At 32.0% G+C, this 16,429-nt stretch overlaps 1 protein-coding gene across 2 annotated transcripts in view; it reads right to left on the reverse strand.

The window, feature by feature from the left end:
- The window catches only part of LOC129218393 (microtubule-associated protein RP/EB family member 1-like), a 138,017-nt gene that overhangs the window by 41,600 nt on the left and 79,988 nt on the right, over positions 1-16,429 (reverse strand). For both annotated transcript variants that reach the window (XM_054852642.1, XM_054852641.1), the window contains exons 2-3: positions 13,926-14,066; positions 8,886-8,924 (exon numbers count right to left, since the gene is read on the reverse strand). In XM_054852642.1, the coding sequence (XP_054708617.1) occupies positions 8,886-8,924; positions 13,926-14,064 (178 nt within the window). In that variant the 5' untranslated portion in view covers positions 14,065-14,066. The remainder of the gene's footprint in view (positions 1-8,885; positions 8,925-13,925; positions 14,067-16,429) is intronic.

Below are 16,429 nucleotides of genomic sequence, written 5' to 3' on the forward strand. Positions count from 1 at the left end.
GACTCACATGAATTCTTTGGTATGAGGAAGGAAGTGATTATGAAGATGGTATTAGACTATGATGATTTAAGTGATATTTCAATCTAAAGAAATGTGTATTTTGCTTTTTAATTACTTTTATTTCTTTTATTTTATAGTTGCATCTTGATTAAGTATACTTTATATAGATATTTAGTATTCTGTAAAAAATGCTATAATAAATAAGCTAATTACATTTTCATTGTAAGTTAATTATTTGTCTTAGATATTACAAACTGAAATTTTATGTTAATGTTTAAAAATTTAAAAGTAAAAATGCTCCATAACTTTAAAAGTTAAACCTTAAATTTTTTTTAAACTATAAAAATAATTAAATTAAAATTTTATCAAAATCTTTTCATGCTTTAACTTTTATATAAAAGGGAAAAAAACTGTCCATAACTTAACACAAAATCTATTTTTGCCACTTTGGCAAAAACTGGCAAAAACCTATTTTTGCCGGGCGGTAAAAACCGTGGTTTTTTCCATGTTTTTTTCCGCCCCCGGCAAAAACTTGCCAACCCTGCAATCATGAAAGCTAATTATTTTGCGAAAGGCCCAAATTGAAGTAATTTTTTGGAGGCATCACTCTTTTTTGAGCCTATCAGAGGTTAGAGGGAAAAAAACACCTCTCAAAAATGTCAAAAAGTTACTTAACACTTTTATGCAAAACTTTGTGTGTTGAATTTTTATATTGTAGCAAGTACCAATTTAAAAGGAAAATTGGTAATGTAAAAGGAGGGGGGAGAATGCTTTTTACTGGCTATTAGAACTTTTGCTGGCCGTTTTTTTTTTTTTAATTTGAATTTTTGAAGCCCTGTTCATTACCATTAAAATAAAACAATATTACACTAGTAAAAAGTATCTACTTACTTTATAAATTATCCATATCAATTCTATAGCAGCATACATGTTGAAGATAGATTGAAAAATATAAGTATATCAATAGAAATATGTTTAAAAATATTTTATCATATATTAGCCTAAACTTCACCCCAATCAGCTAAAATTTTAAATAACAGGAAAAGGGAATACTAACACGTGGACAATTTAAAAAACGCCGAGATAAAAAGATAGCAATTAAATTCTTTAAATTAAAATAATTTTCAAAGTTAGAAAACACTTTAAGTGCATTACAATTACTTTTGGAATTAGAAAAAGGAGATGAAGAAAAATCGAGTGAAATCACATTACCAAGAAATGAAATTTTACAGGAAAAGCACTTGAAGTTGAACTTAAGGTAATTTGTATATATATATATAGGGCGTAACAGTACAACGTTTACAGACTTTCAGGGCAGATAGAGTACACCTAGATGATGAGAAATCACATTGCAATGCATGATGATTGGTCAGATACTTTCCTGGTGCGCTAGTGACGACACAAATCACCAAAAAAAGACACAAACAAGAGAAGAAAACATGTTTATTATCCTTAGTAAAACAAAAAACTAATAACAAAGAACATGAAGGAGCCAATGATTGTCATCAAAGTAGGTGCTTGAAATTACGACATCGGGCCATGATGCATGTCTCCCATCTCTGGCACATTGAAGATTGAACGCAAAAGCGAGTGCCGCAACAAAAAACGCGTGTGCGCATGCAAAGTCATCTGACGCTTCGGTTTACGTAACGATGTCTATTGTGTACACCAGACAAAAACTTACCAGCATTTTTTCTGGATTAGAAATAACAAACATGTCTTTTCCTCTTATATTACAATATATCTTATATTTTTCTTTATTATTTTCCTTCTAACCATACATTGCTATGCGATCTCCCATCGTCTAGGTGTACTCTATCTGCCTGGAAAGTCTGTAAACACTATACACCATGTGTATATATATATATATATATATATATATATATAAATATACACACAGTAGGTGCTGCTTAATGTGATCACGGTTAATGTTATCATTCGCTTAATGTTATCAGAATGCCGAAGTCCCAGAACACTTGTATGTTTAGACACGTTAAAAAAGTCAGATATTGTAATCAGCGTCTTTGTTTGTTGTTATCACTTTTTCATCAACTTTCAATTTTTTCCCCGATTTTGTTCCTCAATTAACAGAAATACATAGGCAAACCCTGACGAGACTAACTTTCTCTGTAGAATTTTGTGGTTTTCAATAACAGTTCAAAATTTTTCTAGGAATGAAGCTACAGAAAGTTCGCCCCCCAGTGACAACAGAGAAAAACCCTAAGAAAACCTTTTGTACCTAAAAGAAATTCAGTTGCTGGACATGTTGCAGGCATTGATGTAGGACCTCCATTGTTGCCATTACTTTGTAAACTATTAAAGAATTGTGTCGAGATTGAAAACAAGGCAAAGTTAAATTAAAATATAAACAACAAGCAAAACCATGCTGGAAAAGATAGAAAAGCTGAATGTGCTATGAAACTGGTTTACGAATGTCAGGGAAAACGGTCATATTTTACTTTCACCTATTACTATGTGATTAAAAATTGCACAATTTAGCTTTAACTTTTTATAATTCAGATATTTCCATTCTGTTAATTTAATAATTTAAAACTGCGTTCAGTTGAGTCATTGTGATTTTAATTTGAGGTTGCCAAAATAAATGCACCTTAATTGGAAAAAAATCATTATTTTGTGTTTCCTGGATTCTTTTTGGTTATTGTTATCAAATTGTATTTGTCCCAAAGTGATCACATTAAGCGGCGCCTACTGTATATATAAGGCTTGGAGTAATCGTAATCTGTGTAACCAATTACATTTTTGTGTAATCATAATCAGGCAATGAGACTCGTAATCTTGTTAATCATAATTTTAATCAACTGTTTCTTGCATATTCATAACTAATCTAAATTCCAATAATCGTAATTTCGCCTTGCAATCATGTAATCCTTATTACCCGAGATTCTACAGCAGTATTAAAAGAGATGGGATCTGGACAGAGGAGAAGATAAGACTTCAATAAAAACGTAAAGAGGGCCTTTATGCACTGCTGACGGTTGTCAAATGAGGATCATAAACAGAGCCGTATCCTATAAGTTATTTGTAGGCCCCGAGTTGTTTGTATCCGGTAGGTGACTAAATTTCTGAAATTGTTCCTCTTCAATCATCCCCAAATAGGGATGAAATTTTATAGAGGTGTAGAGATGTCTTTGAAACTAACCTATGAAAATTTTCAGCTTCGAAGATCTGAATCCCGAGTACCTAGGATCTCTAAAATATAGTGCTCCGAAATGGCAGATCAGCTTTGTGTGAAGAATTGCTATGTTGTAGTCAAGGTTAAACAAAATTTTATCACATTGGAAGCATGAAATTTTGGGAGCTTAAAGTACATTTAGCTGTTGATTCGTTCTAGTATTTATGCGAGCTTGGGCTATTAGATTTTGAGTAGCACACATATGAACTCGTGAAAAAATGCTCTTTTATACTAAAATCAACATTTTTTAAACCGTTTAATTAAGTTAGATTATTAAATCTCATGGTTTTCTGACATGAGACTAAAACTACACCACATAGAGCATAATTACAGCTCTTGCTCAAAGTTTTTGACTCAAGCATTTTACAGTAATTGACCTAAAATTGTGATACTTTTTGTTTCAAATTATCAACTTTGAGACCACGAAATCAAAAAAGTTGATTAGTTGCCATGGGTTTCTAACCTGGACCTTAAACTACACCACTCAGACTATAACTACAGTGTGTCCCAAAGTTGTTGATCTGTCGCGATTAGTTATTGACCTTTAAACTTGGGCATTTTTAAAAAAATCATCGATTTTAAGACCGTTAAACTACTAAAGCCAAGAGAAACAAAAGCTATTTTATATCTTTCTTAGCACTATACTGTGGTGAGTAGTTAATCATATACTTATTTCAGAGGGTTACTCACGGCTTTAGCATATATCTGGGCCTAAACAATGCAAAAAAAGTAAAAAAACAGCAGTTTTAATTGATCTTTGCCCTCAAAGCCATGAGTGAGCCACTAAAATATCTATGCTAGCATGTACCTAGTATCAAGTAGTATCATTTAAAAGAATTGGCCTGGATCACTCACTGCTTTTGAAGCAAAGTAATCATATATTTAGCTCTTTTTTGTCTTGACCCTAAACTTTGACCTCCACTGGAGGGCCAACAAGTCAAATTAGAGAGGAAAGAAGCTTCACTTTTTCTTATCGCCATACTAGTAAAATATCCTGAAAGTTTCAGGAAAAAAGAAGGTGTCAACTATCAGGCACCCATTCACTTTGTCCAGCTTTAAAAAAAATGGCTCTTAAAATGATTAGCAAGTTGTCCTATAACAGACGTTTGAATTGGATCGATAAACTTCCTATCGTCGGATCATCGGAACAACGTGATGATTCATAAATGAGTTTGCCAAAATGTGACTTAGCAGAAAAATGACGCAATCTCCCGAAGCAATGGAGCAGCTATCATAGAGATATTTCGACAGCTTGTGTACTTGGGAAGTGCTGCATGGCATTGCTCTGCCGCAGTGGGCGAAAACACCAAAAAGCTCTTAAAAAGGTTTTTTTCCCTATAGTAAACCAATCGAGGATTAATAAATTTGCACAGAATCACCTCTAAGGCAATCAGAACTGGAATTTTAGAGCTCCACGTCCACTACAAAGCTAAAGGGAACCTTTAGACGGTGAAGAACCATGAGTGCGGGAATTTAAAAAAAAAATGCTTTTAATCAGTCTATAATTTTTGTTCATATTAAAGGCGGATATACTTAATTTCCCTCATGTCCAAGGATAGTAATAGGACGGAAAAATTGAATAATGAAATATTCAATCCGAAAATTGGTTTTGATCAGCACGCGAAAACTAGAGAATTCAAGGTAATTTTTTTCAAAATACTACAAAAAAAAAAGTACTCTTATGGAATCTTTGAAATTAATATTAGTCATCAAGGGTCTATAGAAAGACCCTGAAAAAGAATTAGCTGAGTAAACCTGGGAACTTGGGATCCCGAGTCCAAACAAATTTAAAAAACTCTTTAATTACATGCCTGTGCAAATAAACAAATGGAGAGTTTAAAAACATTTTAGCACTTTTTGCCGTTTTTGCCCTATATAAGCAGAACGCTGGGGATGGATCGCAACTTCTTCATTTTCACTGCCGCTTGCTGAGCAGCATTTGCTCTTCTGAGCACGGCCATCGAAGAGTGCCTTTTTCGGCAAGCGGCCAATTTAGAAATAGCGGTTTCTTACTTAGGGAGTTTCACTTAAGATATTATTTGTAGTTTTACCAGTGATATGTTTTTAATCCCTTTTAATTACATATATGTTGGTTTTTGATTTACAGTTATTAACCCTCAATAAAATAATTACTTGTTAACCAAGACTTCAATTATTCGCAATGCCAAACATTTCCAGCGCTACTTCAGGAGAGCTTTACTATTACTCACAATAGGATACTTCATCATATCAATAATGCCATTTCCAATGCATTTACTCTCTAAATGGGGGGGGGGGTTGCCCCCCCCCCCCCCAGTGCAGCACAAAACAATTTCAAGTGAGGCATGAATGCATAAAAACAGAGTGAAAAAACCCATACGTCAATTTCAGTAAGTTACCGGCAGGGCTAAGGCAGAAATATTTGAAATACACTGCCAGCTCAATCAATTCCAGCCGAGGACTGCAGTTTCGTGCTGATTAGCACTCATAAGCCCAGATTAGGAAATGGCTGAGCTAGAAGTGGAAAATCTCTTAAGGAAGCCAAGAGTGCCAAAAGAGGGCGGTAACTTACTGAAATTACCATGCCTTGCCTTCAATCTTTGAGTTGAACCGAACCATTGCTTCGGTCACTCGTCTGGTCAGTGCTAATTCTATATTAGCTACCAGTTTGTTTGGCACTCTTGGCTTCCCTTAGAGGTTTTCCACCTCCAGCTCAGACACTTCTTAAGCCGGGCTGATGAGTGCTAATAAGCACAAAACTGCAGTCCTCGGCTGGAATTGACTGAGCTGGCAGTGTATTTCAAACATATGTCAATGTTTTGTTGACATCGCTTTTATGTTTTTAGAGCAGTTTCAATCTATTTATCCCTCTGAATTTGAATTTTCAGCAATAGCATTCAATTAGTCAAAATATTGAGCAAGGGACTGAAAGTGACCCGAGTTGTGTTTTGTTGCAGTCAACAACCCAATATTCAAAACCTTGTCAAGGCCATACAGTGGCAACCCTCCCGTTGATTTTGTGAAAGTGATTGATATTACATATGCCAACCTCACATAGGTAACCGAAATTAATTTGTTTTTAGTTCATTGATTATTTGAATTCATGTGCCCTAATAATAGCATATTTAAAAAGTAGTTTTAAATACATATGCAATATTTTCCTTTAGTAAGGAGCTTCAGTTTCTAATTCTGATTGCAGTACCTGTATTGATGATATACGAGCCAGAGAAGGGCAAAAGTATATAAGTGACAAAGTTAAAAATTTGCGGATAACCAGAACAAATGATAGAAGAATTAGTCTTCCGCTTTGGGGCAAGAGATAGTCCTAGTAGCCCTTGGTAGATACTGCTATACTGCATGATTTAGAAAAATATTTCAATGAAAGCCTACGAAGTCTGAACTTCAAATGCCTTTTATTCAAAACTTTTACAACTCAAAGGTGGATCATAGCCTGAAAGGTAGACAACACCTGCTTTAAACAATATGACGGAATAAATAGACGTTGAAGTCCTAGCCATCGTCATGGGCAATGTCAGTGACCCTTCTCCTCCTTTTTGTTTCATTGAGAGGAAAGAATGATGCCCATAATTACTTGAAGTAGGAAAGGATATTTTTTGAACCAGACATTGCGCATACAGGTTCCTTCTTTTTTTGGCCTTTTTCAATTTGAAAACAATCCATTCTACTTAGTTCAGAAAGTCTTGGACTTGATCCTTCCAATGAGAGTGGATTTCTAAGATCAGGGGTCTGTTTAAGATTTTTCACAGGATCCGTTTTTTTGTGAAAAATCAAATAATTTTACAAAAAAAAAAATTTTTTTTGTAAAAACAAAGTTTCAGAATTTTGAGATGGTGCAAACTGCATCATTGACACTTAAAGTTGAGTGCTTTTCCTCTTTTCTGTTGAGAATATTTTTTTGAATGTTTTACTAGTATTGGGGGAGGGGGGGGGGGCATCACTCTCTTGGAGATGGGCACCCCTCAAGTATCAATATTTATCTACCATTCTACATCACGTTAAATACTAGAAATGTAACATGTTTTTAAAATAATTGTAAGAAAATTCAGGCATGGGTTCAACATTTTATTTTTTGACCCAAGACACTGTTAATAAGCACAGAATTTAGTTTAAAACTTATAAATTCCATACTTACAAAGATAAAAAAGATTTTATTTGTTTACCTTTTAACAAAGCGTACTAAACGTCGAAAATTCGAAAAATCCGATGCCCACAGCATATGCAAAGAGATCGCAATCCTCAAAGTGAAGGCATCAAAAGTATAAAAATGGCTTGCAAAAGAAATATTTTTAATAAAATTATTTTAGAATTGCATTTTAGAGTCCTATGACAAACATCATTAATATCTGGACACAGTTGAAGCAAAATAAAAAAATAAACCATCGATTCAGCATTTTAATTTTTGACTCATAAAAGAAAATGGAATTTCACTTTTAAAACTTGAAATAAGAGCTGTTACAAAAATAAAGAGACTTTTTATTTATTTGCATCCTAATAAATGGAAGTTACCTTGAAAAAAGAACAAAATATGATTTTCATACCGGATGTAAAAAGATTATTTTTCAAAATGTAGGCATCTAAAGAAACAAATGGGAAATAAAAGAGTTTATTTAAAGTTAATTCTCCTTTTTAGCATCGAAAAATCAAACCCATATAACTTTCTCCCAAAATAAAAGTCAAGCATAGCACCGCCAGAAGCTAAGTGGAGATAAGTTTGAAATTGGTAACCCTATCTGAAGCTATCATTTTCCCCCCACCCCTACTATCCTTTGCAGTTCTAAATTCATTTTGCTGTATATTATTGTTTATTAAATCATGAACAGAAGAAAAGTGCTTACGACGCCTTTTCAGAGAAGGTTGACACTTTTTCAGAGAAGTTTACAACAACACCGCAGCACAAAACTAACAAGCAAAATTATAAACCAAACTGACTTTCAGCTGTTAATTTCTTTCAAAAAAACAAACAAGCATTACATTAATTTGGCCGTAGTAGTTATTTATCGCTTACTGGAGCATTGCAGGAGTGCTTTTTTTTGCAAAATTAGCAGATTTTATATATGCTGATCCCTCTATTGCAATTTTGAAAAAGGTTCCAAAAATTATCGTTTTTATATGCGTTATTTTGATTCGAGATTTGCTCTTTCAATAAACAATTTGTGAAAGATCAGTTTTAGTTTATCAGCATTTTGTGAAAGGTCCATTTTGGTTAATCGGGATTTGGTGAAAGGTCCCGGTTTATCGGATTTTTGTGAAGGGTCCCTTAACAAACCCAAATTTCCTCTGGCCAGACTCCTGATGATCTTATAACAACATGCATATTTTCCTTGTTTTAAGTTAATTTTTATTTCATAATTATAATACATAATTATTACAATTATGTATTGTAACTGTGCCATAAGCTTTTAAATTTTATTTTACAAATGGTTTATTAATATTCATTCTTTAATTATGGCCGGTTCAAGCAGAGATCCAGTTAAATAGAAGACAATTTATCAAGACTATTATACTGACTTTTACAAAGTAGTAAAGAAACAATGAAATAAATTTTGGTCTTAACATCAGCATTTTAAATCTCACTCAAATTGATTGGGAAAGGGTAGGAGTCAAGCACATTAAGCAAATACAAAAGTAATATAAGCTCAAGAGAAAATAAAAAATTGAAGATACATAATGTACTTATTAAAAAAAAACTAACCAGGGAATAATCTGTCCATGAATTGAGCATAAACAGCACCTAAAATGAAAAGAACATGATAAATAAGAGAAAAAAGAAAACAATACAGTAAACTCGAGATTATGAGTGGAATAGGGTGACATGGTAGAATAGACTGACCAGCGAGTGAACACCACCCAGTGAATGAACAGCGCGTCATTTTTAAAAAAAAATAAGCTTCCAATTTTTTTTTCTAAATAAACTCACTACAAAAGCATTCTTTATTGATATTCTAAGCTATCTGACACCCGATTGGTTAATTTGGATATGCATTTTTTTCCTGAAAAAAATTTGAAATTTTTACTGCTGTGAATAGTTTTTTTTCTCTTTCAAAATAATAAGTCTGGTTTCGAGTTATCAATTATTTTCATAAATATTATTTCTATTAATAAATTTTATTTTTCAACTCTACAAAAGAAAAATTAATTATACATATTTAGGCTATGAATTTAAATTGTTTCAGTCAATGCAGAATGCGTAGATTTTCACGTAGAGGGGTGTTCAGTCACTGGGTACGAAAAATTGCGAAAACCCAGTGAATGAACACTGGCAAAATTTCTTTTGATTTAAAAATAAATTTTAAGTTTCTTTGAGATATTTTCATTTTTGTACCTTTTTGTAACACAGATAGTTTTATGTGCTTATTTATTTATGTATTTTCATTATATATTTTATAATTTCTTGATTTTTGTCTTCGCAAACAATGCACTTTTTACTGAGTTTTATCTATCTATATCTCAATCTGTATATTACCCTACCTACCTACATATCTACCTATCTATTTTACCGCTCTCGCTATCTATCTACCTATATCTCTCTGTCTAGATTTCTACCTATCTGCATGTACAATCTTATTATATATCTACGTATCTACATCTATCTATATCTTTATCTCCCTTGATAGATAGGCAGGTAGATAGTTAGATAGAGAAATAGAAATATCTATACAGAGAGAATAGATAGGTAGATATGTATGTATGCTTGTATATAGATATATAAATAGATAGAGGAAGATATAGAGATAGATATATTAAAAGTAAGAGGTAAATAGATATATATGTAGAAAAATATAGAGATAGAATAGATAGGTAGTGGTTTATAGATAGATAGGTGATAGGTTGATAGATAGATATAGTTAAGTAGATAGACTGATAAAGAGATAGATAGGTAGACTGATAGACAGGTAGATAGATTGACAGGTAGACATCTGCTTATCTAAGCAGATAGATATATTAAGACAATAGATTGGTAGATATTTAGATGTATAGACAGATAGTTAGATAGATATATAATTAAGTAGATAGATAAATAGATATATAGATAAATAAGTAGATAATATAAAGTAGATAGATAAATAGATAGATAAATAGATAGATAGCTAGATATAAATAAGTAGTGAGATAGATAGATAGTGGCTAGATATAGATAAGTAGATAGATAGAAAAATAGATAAGTGCATAGATAAATAGACAAAGAGATAGACTGATAGATGTTTAGGTAGAAAAATATGTTTTTAGATTAACCGACAGATATATAGACAGATGGATACATAGATATATATATCGAAAAATTGGTAAATAGATTAGTAGATAGAAAGATATATAGATAGATGGATAGATATAAAAAGATAGATATAGATAGATAGATAGTTATATAGATAAATAGATATAGATAGTTATATAGATAGATCTCAAAGAAACTTAGTTTCTTTTTGAATCAAAATTTCATGTTCATTTACTGGACCAATTTGTGTTCATTTACTAGTTGGAGGTGTTCATTCACTGGATCATTGTGCCATTTTTTTCTTTAAACACCTAAAAAAGTCGGAAGCGGTACCATTTAGGTTTCTGGGATTTTTTTGAGACATTTACATAGATCAATTAAAATGTCTTAACTATCACGATCTGTATAATATGGAATTTAAAATTATTAGGATTTTTTAAAACTGAAATTGTGCTTAGCTGTTCATTCACTAGTTGGTCTACCCTAACTGGATAATCTGTAAAATAGGTTTAAAAAAAGATACCAGTGTATGCAATAACTTGAAAAAAAATATCAATAACATTTAAACTACAGCTAAAACAAGCTGATGTATGCCTCACATGACTTCTTTTTAGTCCAATTTAATGATAATAGTGCCTCGGAGTATGCAAAGAAACACTTTAAATATTTTCACCCTAAGTTTGTTGTGAATCGAAACAAAGAAAACATTTTATACAGATAAATTTTCCTAACATTGGCAGTTCTGTGATTTAAAGGTAAACTCGAAATAGATAAAAAAAATTTAAAAAACCCGCCAAATTTGTCGCCAAGTTGGCGACCAAAAGCTTGCCGATACATTGCCAAGTGTTTGCCAAATTATAACACCACTTGAGTTTGCATTGAAATTAACAATGTAAAAGGTGTAAAAGAACCCCCCCCCCCCCCTTTGGAACATCCGAATGCAACCAAAAGGGGAGATAAATAACTAGACCCCACTAGGAGTCTACGTATTTATCTCCCCTTTAACTTTCTAGGACATACCGATTTTGAGTTAGGTGAGAACAATACACACATACACACAGACGTCATGAGAAAATTCGTTGTAGTTAATTTGGGGATCGTCAGAATGGATATTTCGGGTGTCTATACATTCTTAGACTTTGATCCACGTGTGGTTGTGTAGAAAAAAATTCAACATTCATTCGGGGGCGAGAAAAATGGAAATTAAGGCCGATTTTTGAGTGAAAGCTTTCGCGAATACAATACTTCCTTTTTTGTAAAAGGAAGTAAAAAGATTACTCATCATTCCAAACAGATTACACACATCTGCGAGCAAATAGTGCAAATAGATTAACTGAAAGACGAAGCTAAGTTACACATAAAATGTGTAGAGGGCGATTTTTTTAAAACAAAACTGGTCTGATCACTTTTAACTTGGTAATTATCTTAATTGTGCAAACAATGTATTTTTATGATTAGTGTGAATCTAATAGCAAGCTCTCTTGATTAAAGCACAGCTCAAATTTTAGCTAACTTCAAAATAAATGAGTTTAAAACAAGGTTGATTTTTTTGTTTTTTAATTTAAAAGTTTTTTTAAATTTAAATCCAATTTTTTTTTATTTAAATCAAACTTTAAATCTTTAAAAATTTATAGATATTAATTACTTTTTAAATTTATTTCATACAATAGATAAATTCATTCAACTTACTTTTAAAATTAAGATAAGTTCGCTAACTAGTCAATACAAGTTTTAAAACTTATAAATGCGTTATAATGCTTAGATAAGATGTGATTTTGTTTTTTGCTTTCTTAGGATTCTAGCCCAGGGATCGAGCTGGCTACTCCATGTGTAGAATTCTTGCCCGTTAAAGATAATCTTCTACAATGCTAGCCCCCCCCCCCCCCTGTGTGGGCTTGTGTTTTCGTTTTAAAAGTACGAGCATTTGCCATGGTTAAAAATGTTTTTGAAGTAATGTAGATTTTGATGAATGTTTTTCTAAAAAAAAAACTTGTACTTTTAACAGATTAAATTGATTATTTGCACACACACAACTACCATTTTACAATTTACATATAAATAGTTAATTCTACTCACAAGAAGCACTGTGTTATAAGACAAAAGAACCACCAGAAAAGAGATAAAAAGCAATTGTGGAACTATTTCTGGCAACAGAAAGTGTAAGAAGGATTTTAACAAGTGCATGGGGTAAAAAAATCCAAAAACTTTGTTAGTAGCCCAAATAAGTTACACAAAATACTACTAATGGACACATTTGAAAAAATGCAAATGAGCTACAATGGTTCAAGAGAAGTGATGACAAAAGCAGCAATTAAAAATGGTTTGAAATGAATATATTATACAGCATTGAGACTAATGGAACTTGAGACAGATTAAGAGTTAAAAACTTGAAGATGATAGTAGTAATTGAGAAAAAATGTAAGTACATTCATACAATGTCATGAACTGTTTGTCGTTGAAAAGAGCAGTTGTTCACTTTTTAGGAGATTTTACTGAACTGTTCATCTTAAGTATTCAGTTTTAAAGACTTGTTTGTTCATGAACGACACATCATTAACAGAAAAAAGCAAGTGCACATCCTAAGTCTGATTTGTTCTCCTTATTTTTAACCCTTTCTTCTACAAGTCACAGAGCAAAAATATAGAACAAGAAATTGAGACAGCAAAAATAGTCATTTTTGTACTGCTGCCATCCATGATCGTTAAAGAGATCAAAATACCAATTCTGCAGCAATTTGTGATTATAGAGATTTTTTTTTTTAAATCTTTTAATTGGTGTCCTTTTGTGACCACCACACTGGAATAGGTTAACTCGGGGATCTCCAACCTACGGCTCTTGGGCCAAATCCGGCCTGCGGGAAGCTTACAAACTGAAAACAATTTTTAAAAATCATAATATATTTATTTTAAAGCATTTAAAAAGAAAACTAAGCCAAGAAAATCTCAAAAACCACTACTAAGCATGATCATATCTAGAGTGGGACAACTGTTTCTTCTTAGAGCAGAGTTAACTGTCATTTTCTTCCTTGAAATCACCAAAGATAGTTTAAAATTGCATTTTTCGGATGTTGTACCCCTGTTGCTTACCCCTTCCTAATGTGAATCCTAGCTACACTTTGGCTACTTGGAAAAAATTAGAAAATAAAAAAAAAATCATGGGTGACAGGGGAGGGGGGGAAGTGGAGTGCTTGTAGCAACTAAAACATCGGCACTGAAATATTGGATTGCTGGCACGTTTTGCCCTTCAAAAATTTACAATGTGGCCCTTAAGCCAAAAAGGTTAGAGACCCATGGCTTAACTGATGTCTTGTATGAAAGAATATCAATCTACTTACAAACTTTTCCTCATAAGAGACTACTAAAAGAACAATCGTTTAATTTCCTAAAAAATGAACAGATGTGTTCTTTGGATTACGTTTTTTTTAAGACAGGACCTAATTCTACTGCATTTAAACTAAATTTTAAATAGGGCATAAGAAAAAGAAATTGAAATGACTAAAACCATCATACATTAGCTTACCTGAACAAAGAGATTCAATTTTTTTTATTTGCAAACCCAAAGTTTCATTGATCCAGTGAAGTAATTCATATCTGCTCATATTTCCTGATGTTTGATTAGTAGACACAACATTGGTACAGGCATATTTTGGTTGCTCCATTTCTGAATTTAAAAAAGGGAAGCGTAAAGTAAGAAATGATAAATTCAAAACTATTGCACAATTACACAAAATGAGAACATGCAAATTCGTTGAAAGTTGAAATCAAAGAGTGCACAGTTAAAAATGTTAAGTCAATTGATAATTAAAACAAACTTAATATAATTATAAGAAGTTCAGTGGCTCATGAGTAGCAGTTCGCACTTCCTTATTGCAGACCAGGGTCAAGTATGGTGGACCCAGCCTTTCATCCCTTCAGTGGGTTGATAAAATATGTACCAAGCGTGATTAAGAACTGACAATACCCAAAAATTAAAATAAAAGGCTATTCTACCAATATTAAAGGAAAAATTAAACATTTCCCACACAAATTTTGCTTCAAATATTTGGGTAGAAATTAATGTCACATACTACTCTTGAAGCATAATATTCTAGTGCTTGTCATATTTTAGGAAATGCCTTACACACTAAGTACAAATAAATTAGACGAATTTAACAGTTGCATTGATCTAGTGTTTCGATAGATACCTATGAAAATAATTTATTCAAAATGCGAGAAAAATCCCCCATTATAGAAGCATTTAAAACTATCGTTTTTTTTTTTTCAACTTTCAAAATTTTACTGTTTGGGAAAATTTGTTAGTTCCAGAATTCCAGCTTTTAACCAATACATTGAGGCAGTGGCACAGCCAGAAAATTTTTCTGGGAGGGATTTTCAAAATCGAAAATTGCTGCTTTCTTTCCTATTCATTTACAATGCGTAATTAAATATCAAAGAATTTCTACAGATTAGTAATTATTCATTCAAAGTAACTGCTTAAAAACAATTAATAATATGTATTGATATCACTATGAAACAAAGAAAGTGGAAAAAAGTACAGAATATTTATTATTAGTTTTACTTTAATCTTATGTTCATTTTTTGTGTGTTTTTCACGAGATCATTTAAAACCTCCTTCTCAAATACATTCATGTCTTTATGAATGTCAAATGCTAGCTAATAACGGTTTCGATCTTTCGATAAGAATTGGTTAAGAGCGTCAGAAAATCCGGTGCCGTAGGCTTCTCTCTCTAGATGTCTCTAAAGCGCAGGGTTGTAAGAGTTTCGACCAGTGGTGGTTTTAACCATGGATAAAACCGTTTTAAACCGGCCGGGATGAAATCAGTTTTATCCAGTTTTGGCCACTTAGATAATTATCAAATTTTAAATGAAAACCAAATAATTTATTAAAAAGAAATGCAAAACAAAGCATAATCAATCATCTTTCATTATTTATCTAGTATGTTTTACATTTTGAGGAAATTACAGCATGTTTAGAAGATAAGGTTACATGAAAAATATGCAGTAACATTAAAAAAATAGAGTGAAATATTGTAAGTAGAAGAGACAGATTTTAATTCTCACACACAAATGTACAAAGTATTTGAAAGTATTTCAAATAATTTTGAAGAATTAATGAGAGAAATTAAAAAAACTTTTAGAAACATATATAGGCATTTTTTTTTAAACAAAACTAAAGGTACAGGGAGGAAACACTTTTGAAAATTAAAAAGCAACACTACTGAAAATTTACTATATTTATGTTACAGGCTGTTTTGTATTCCTTATGTCTTTTGTTTTAGTTGTGAGCAATTTCAGTTATTAATTTTGAAGAAAGTTGAAATTTGTTCACTGCTACTCTTATAATAATGTAAATTACCTCACTAAAATTATATTTAATTAACTAAAATTGTTGTGCTTAATTAAAAAACTTCCAACTAACAGATTTAGGGCAATTCCTTGATAAGGTCAACCAGATGATCAAATTTTTAAAATTAAAATATGTAAACAAATGAGGTGTCATTTTAAAGGTAAAGAGTTGTATATTTTGAAATGCCTGTCTAAAATTTGATCACTTCAGTTATAAATAAGTTACAGCAGGTTAAACCAAGGTCAACATCTTGAGTAATTTCAAACCATATTTGGAAACTCTCGAAGAAATTCTGTTTTTTCCAAAATACTCATGCTAATATTATGAATTGAGATGAATAACCATTTATATGTAAAGTTGGCTAAGGAAGAACCATTATCAAAATTCAACCCATATAAATCTTCATGTTTTTTTCTTTCATGTAAGTTTCACAAATAACTAATCACCAGCTTTTGTAGCTGAACTATCAATTCCTATTAAGTCATCATAGTTGTCTTGTATTTCAGTAATACAAATATTTCATCAAAGTTGCTTTTGATTTTCAAATCCTCACTGTTAGGGGCGGGGGACTACTTACCCCATAGTGTGGGGACGTCTTATAGCAAAATTTTACGGGGTAAGTGGGGCCCCTCCTCTAAAACCAGGGTTGGGTTTTTTGCCGGCAAAAAGGTATTTTT

The sequence above is a fragment of the Uloborus diversus genome, chromosome 3 (genome assembly GCF_026930045.1).
Source record: "Uloborus diversus isolate 005 chromosome 3, Udiv.v.3.1, whole genome shotgun sequence".
NCBI classification, from domain to species: Eukaryota; Metazoa; Arthropoda; class Arachnida; order Araneae; family Uloboridae; genus Uloborus; species Uloborus diversus.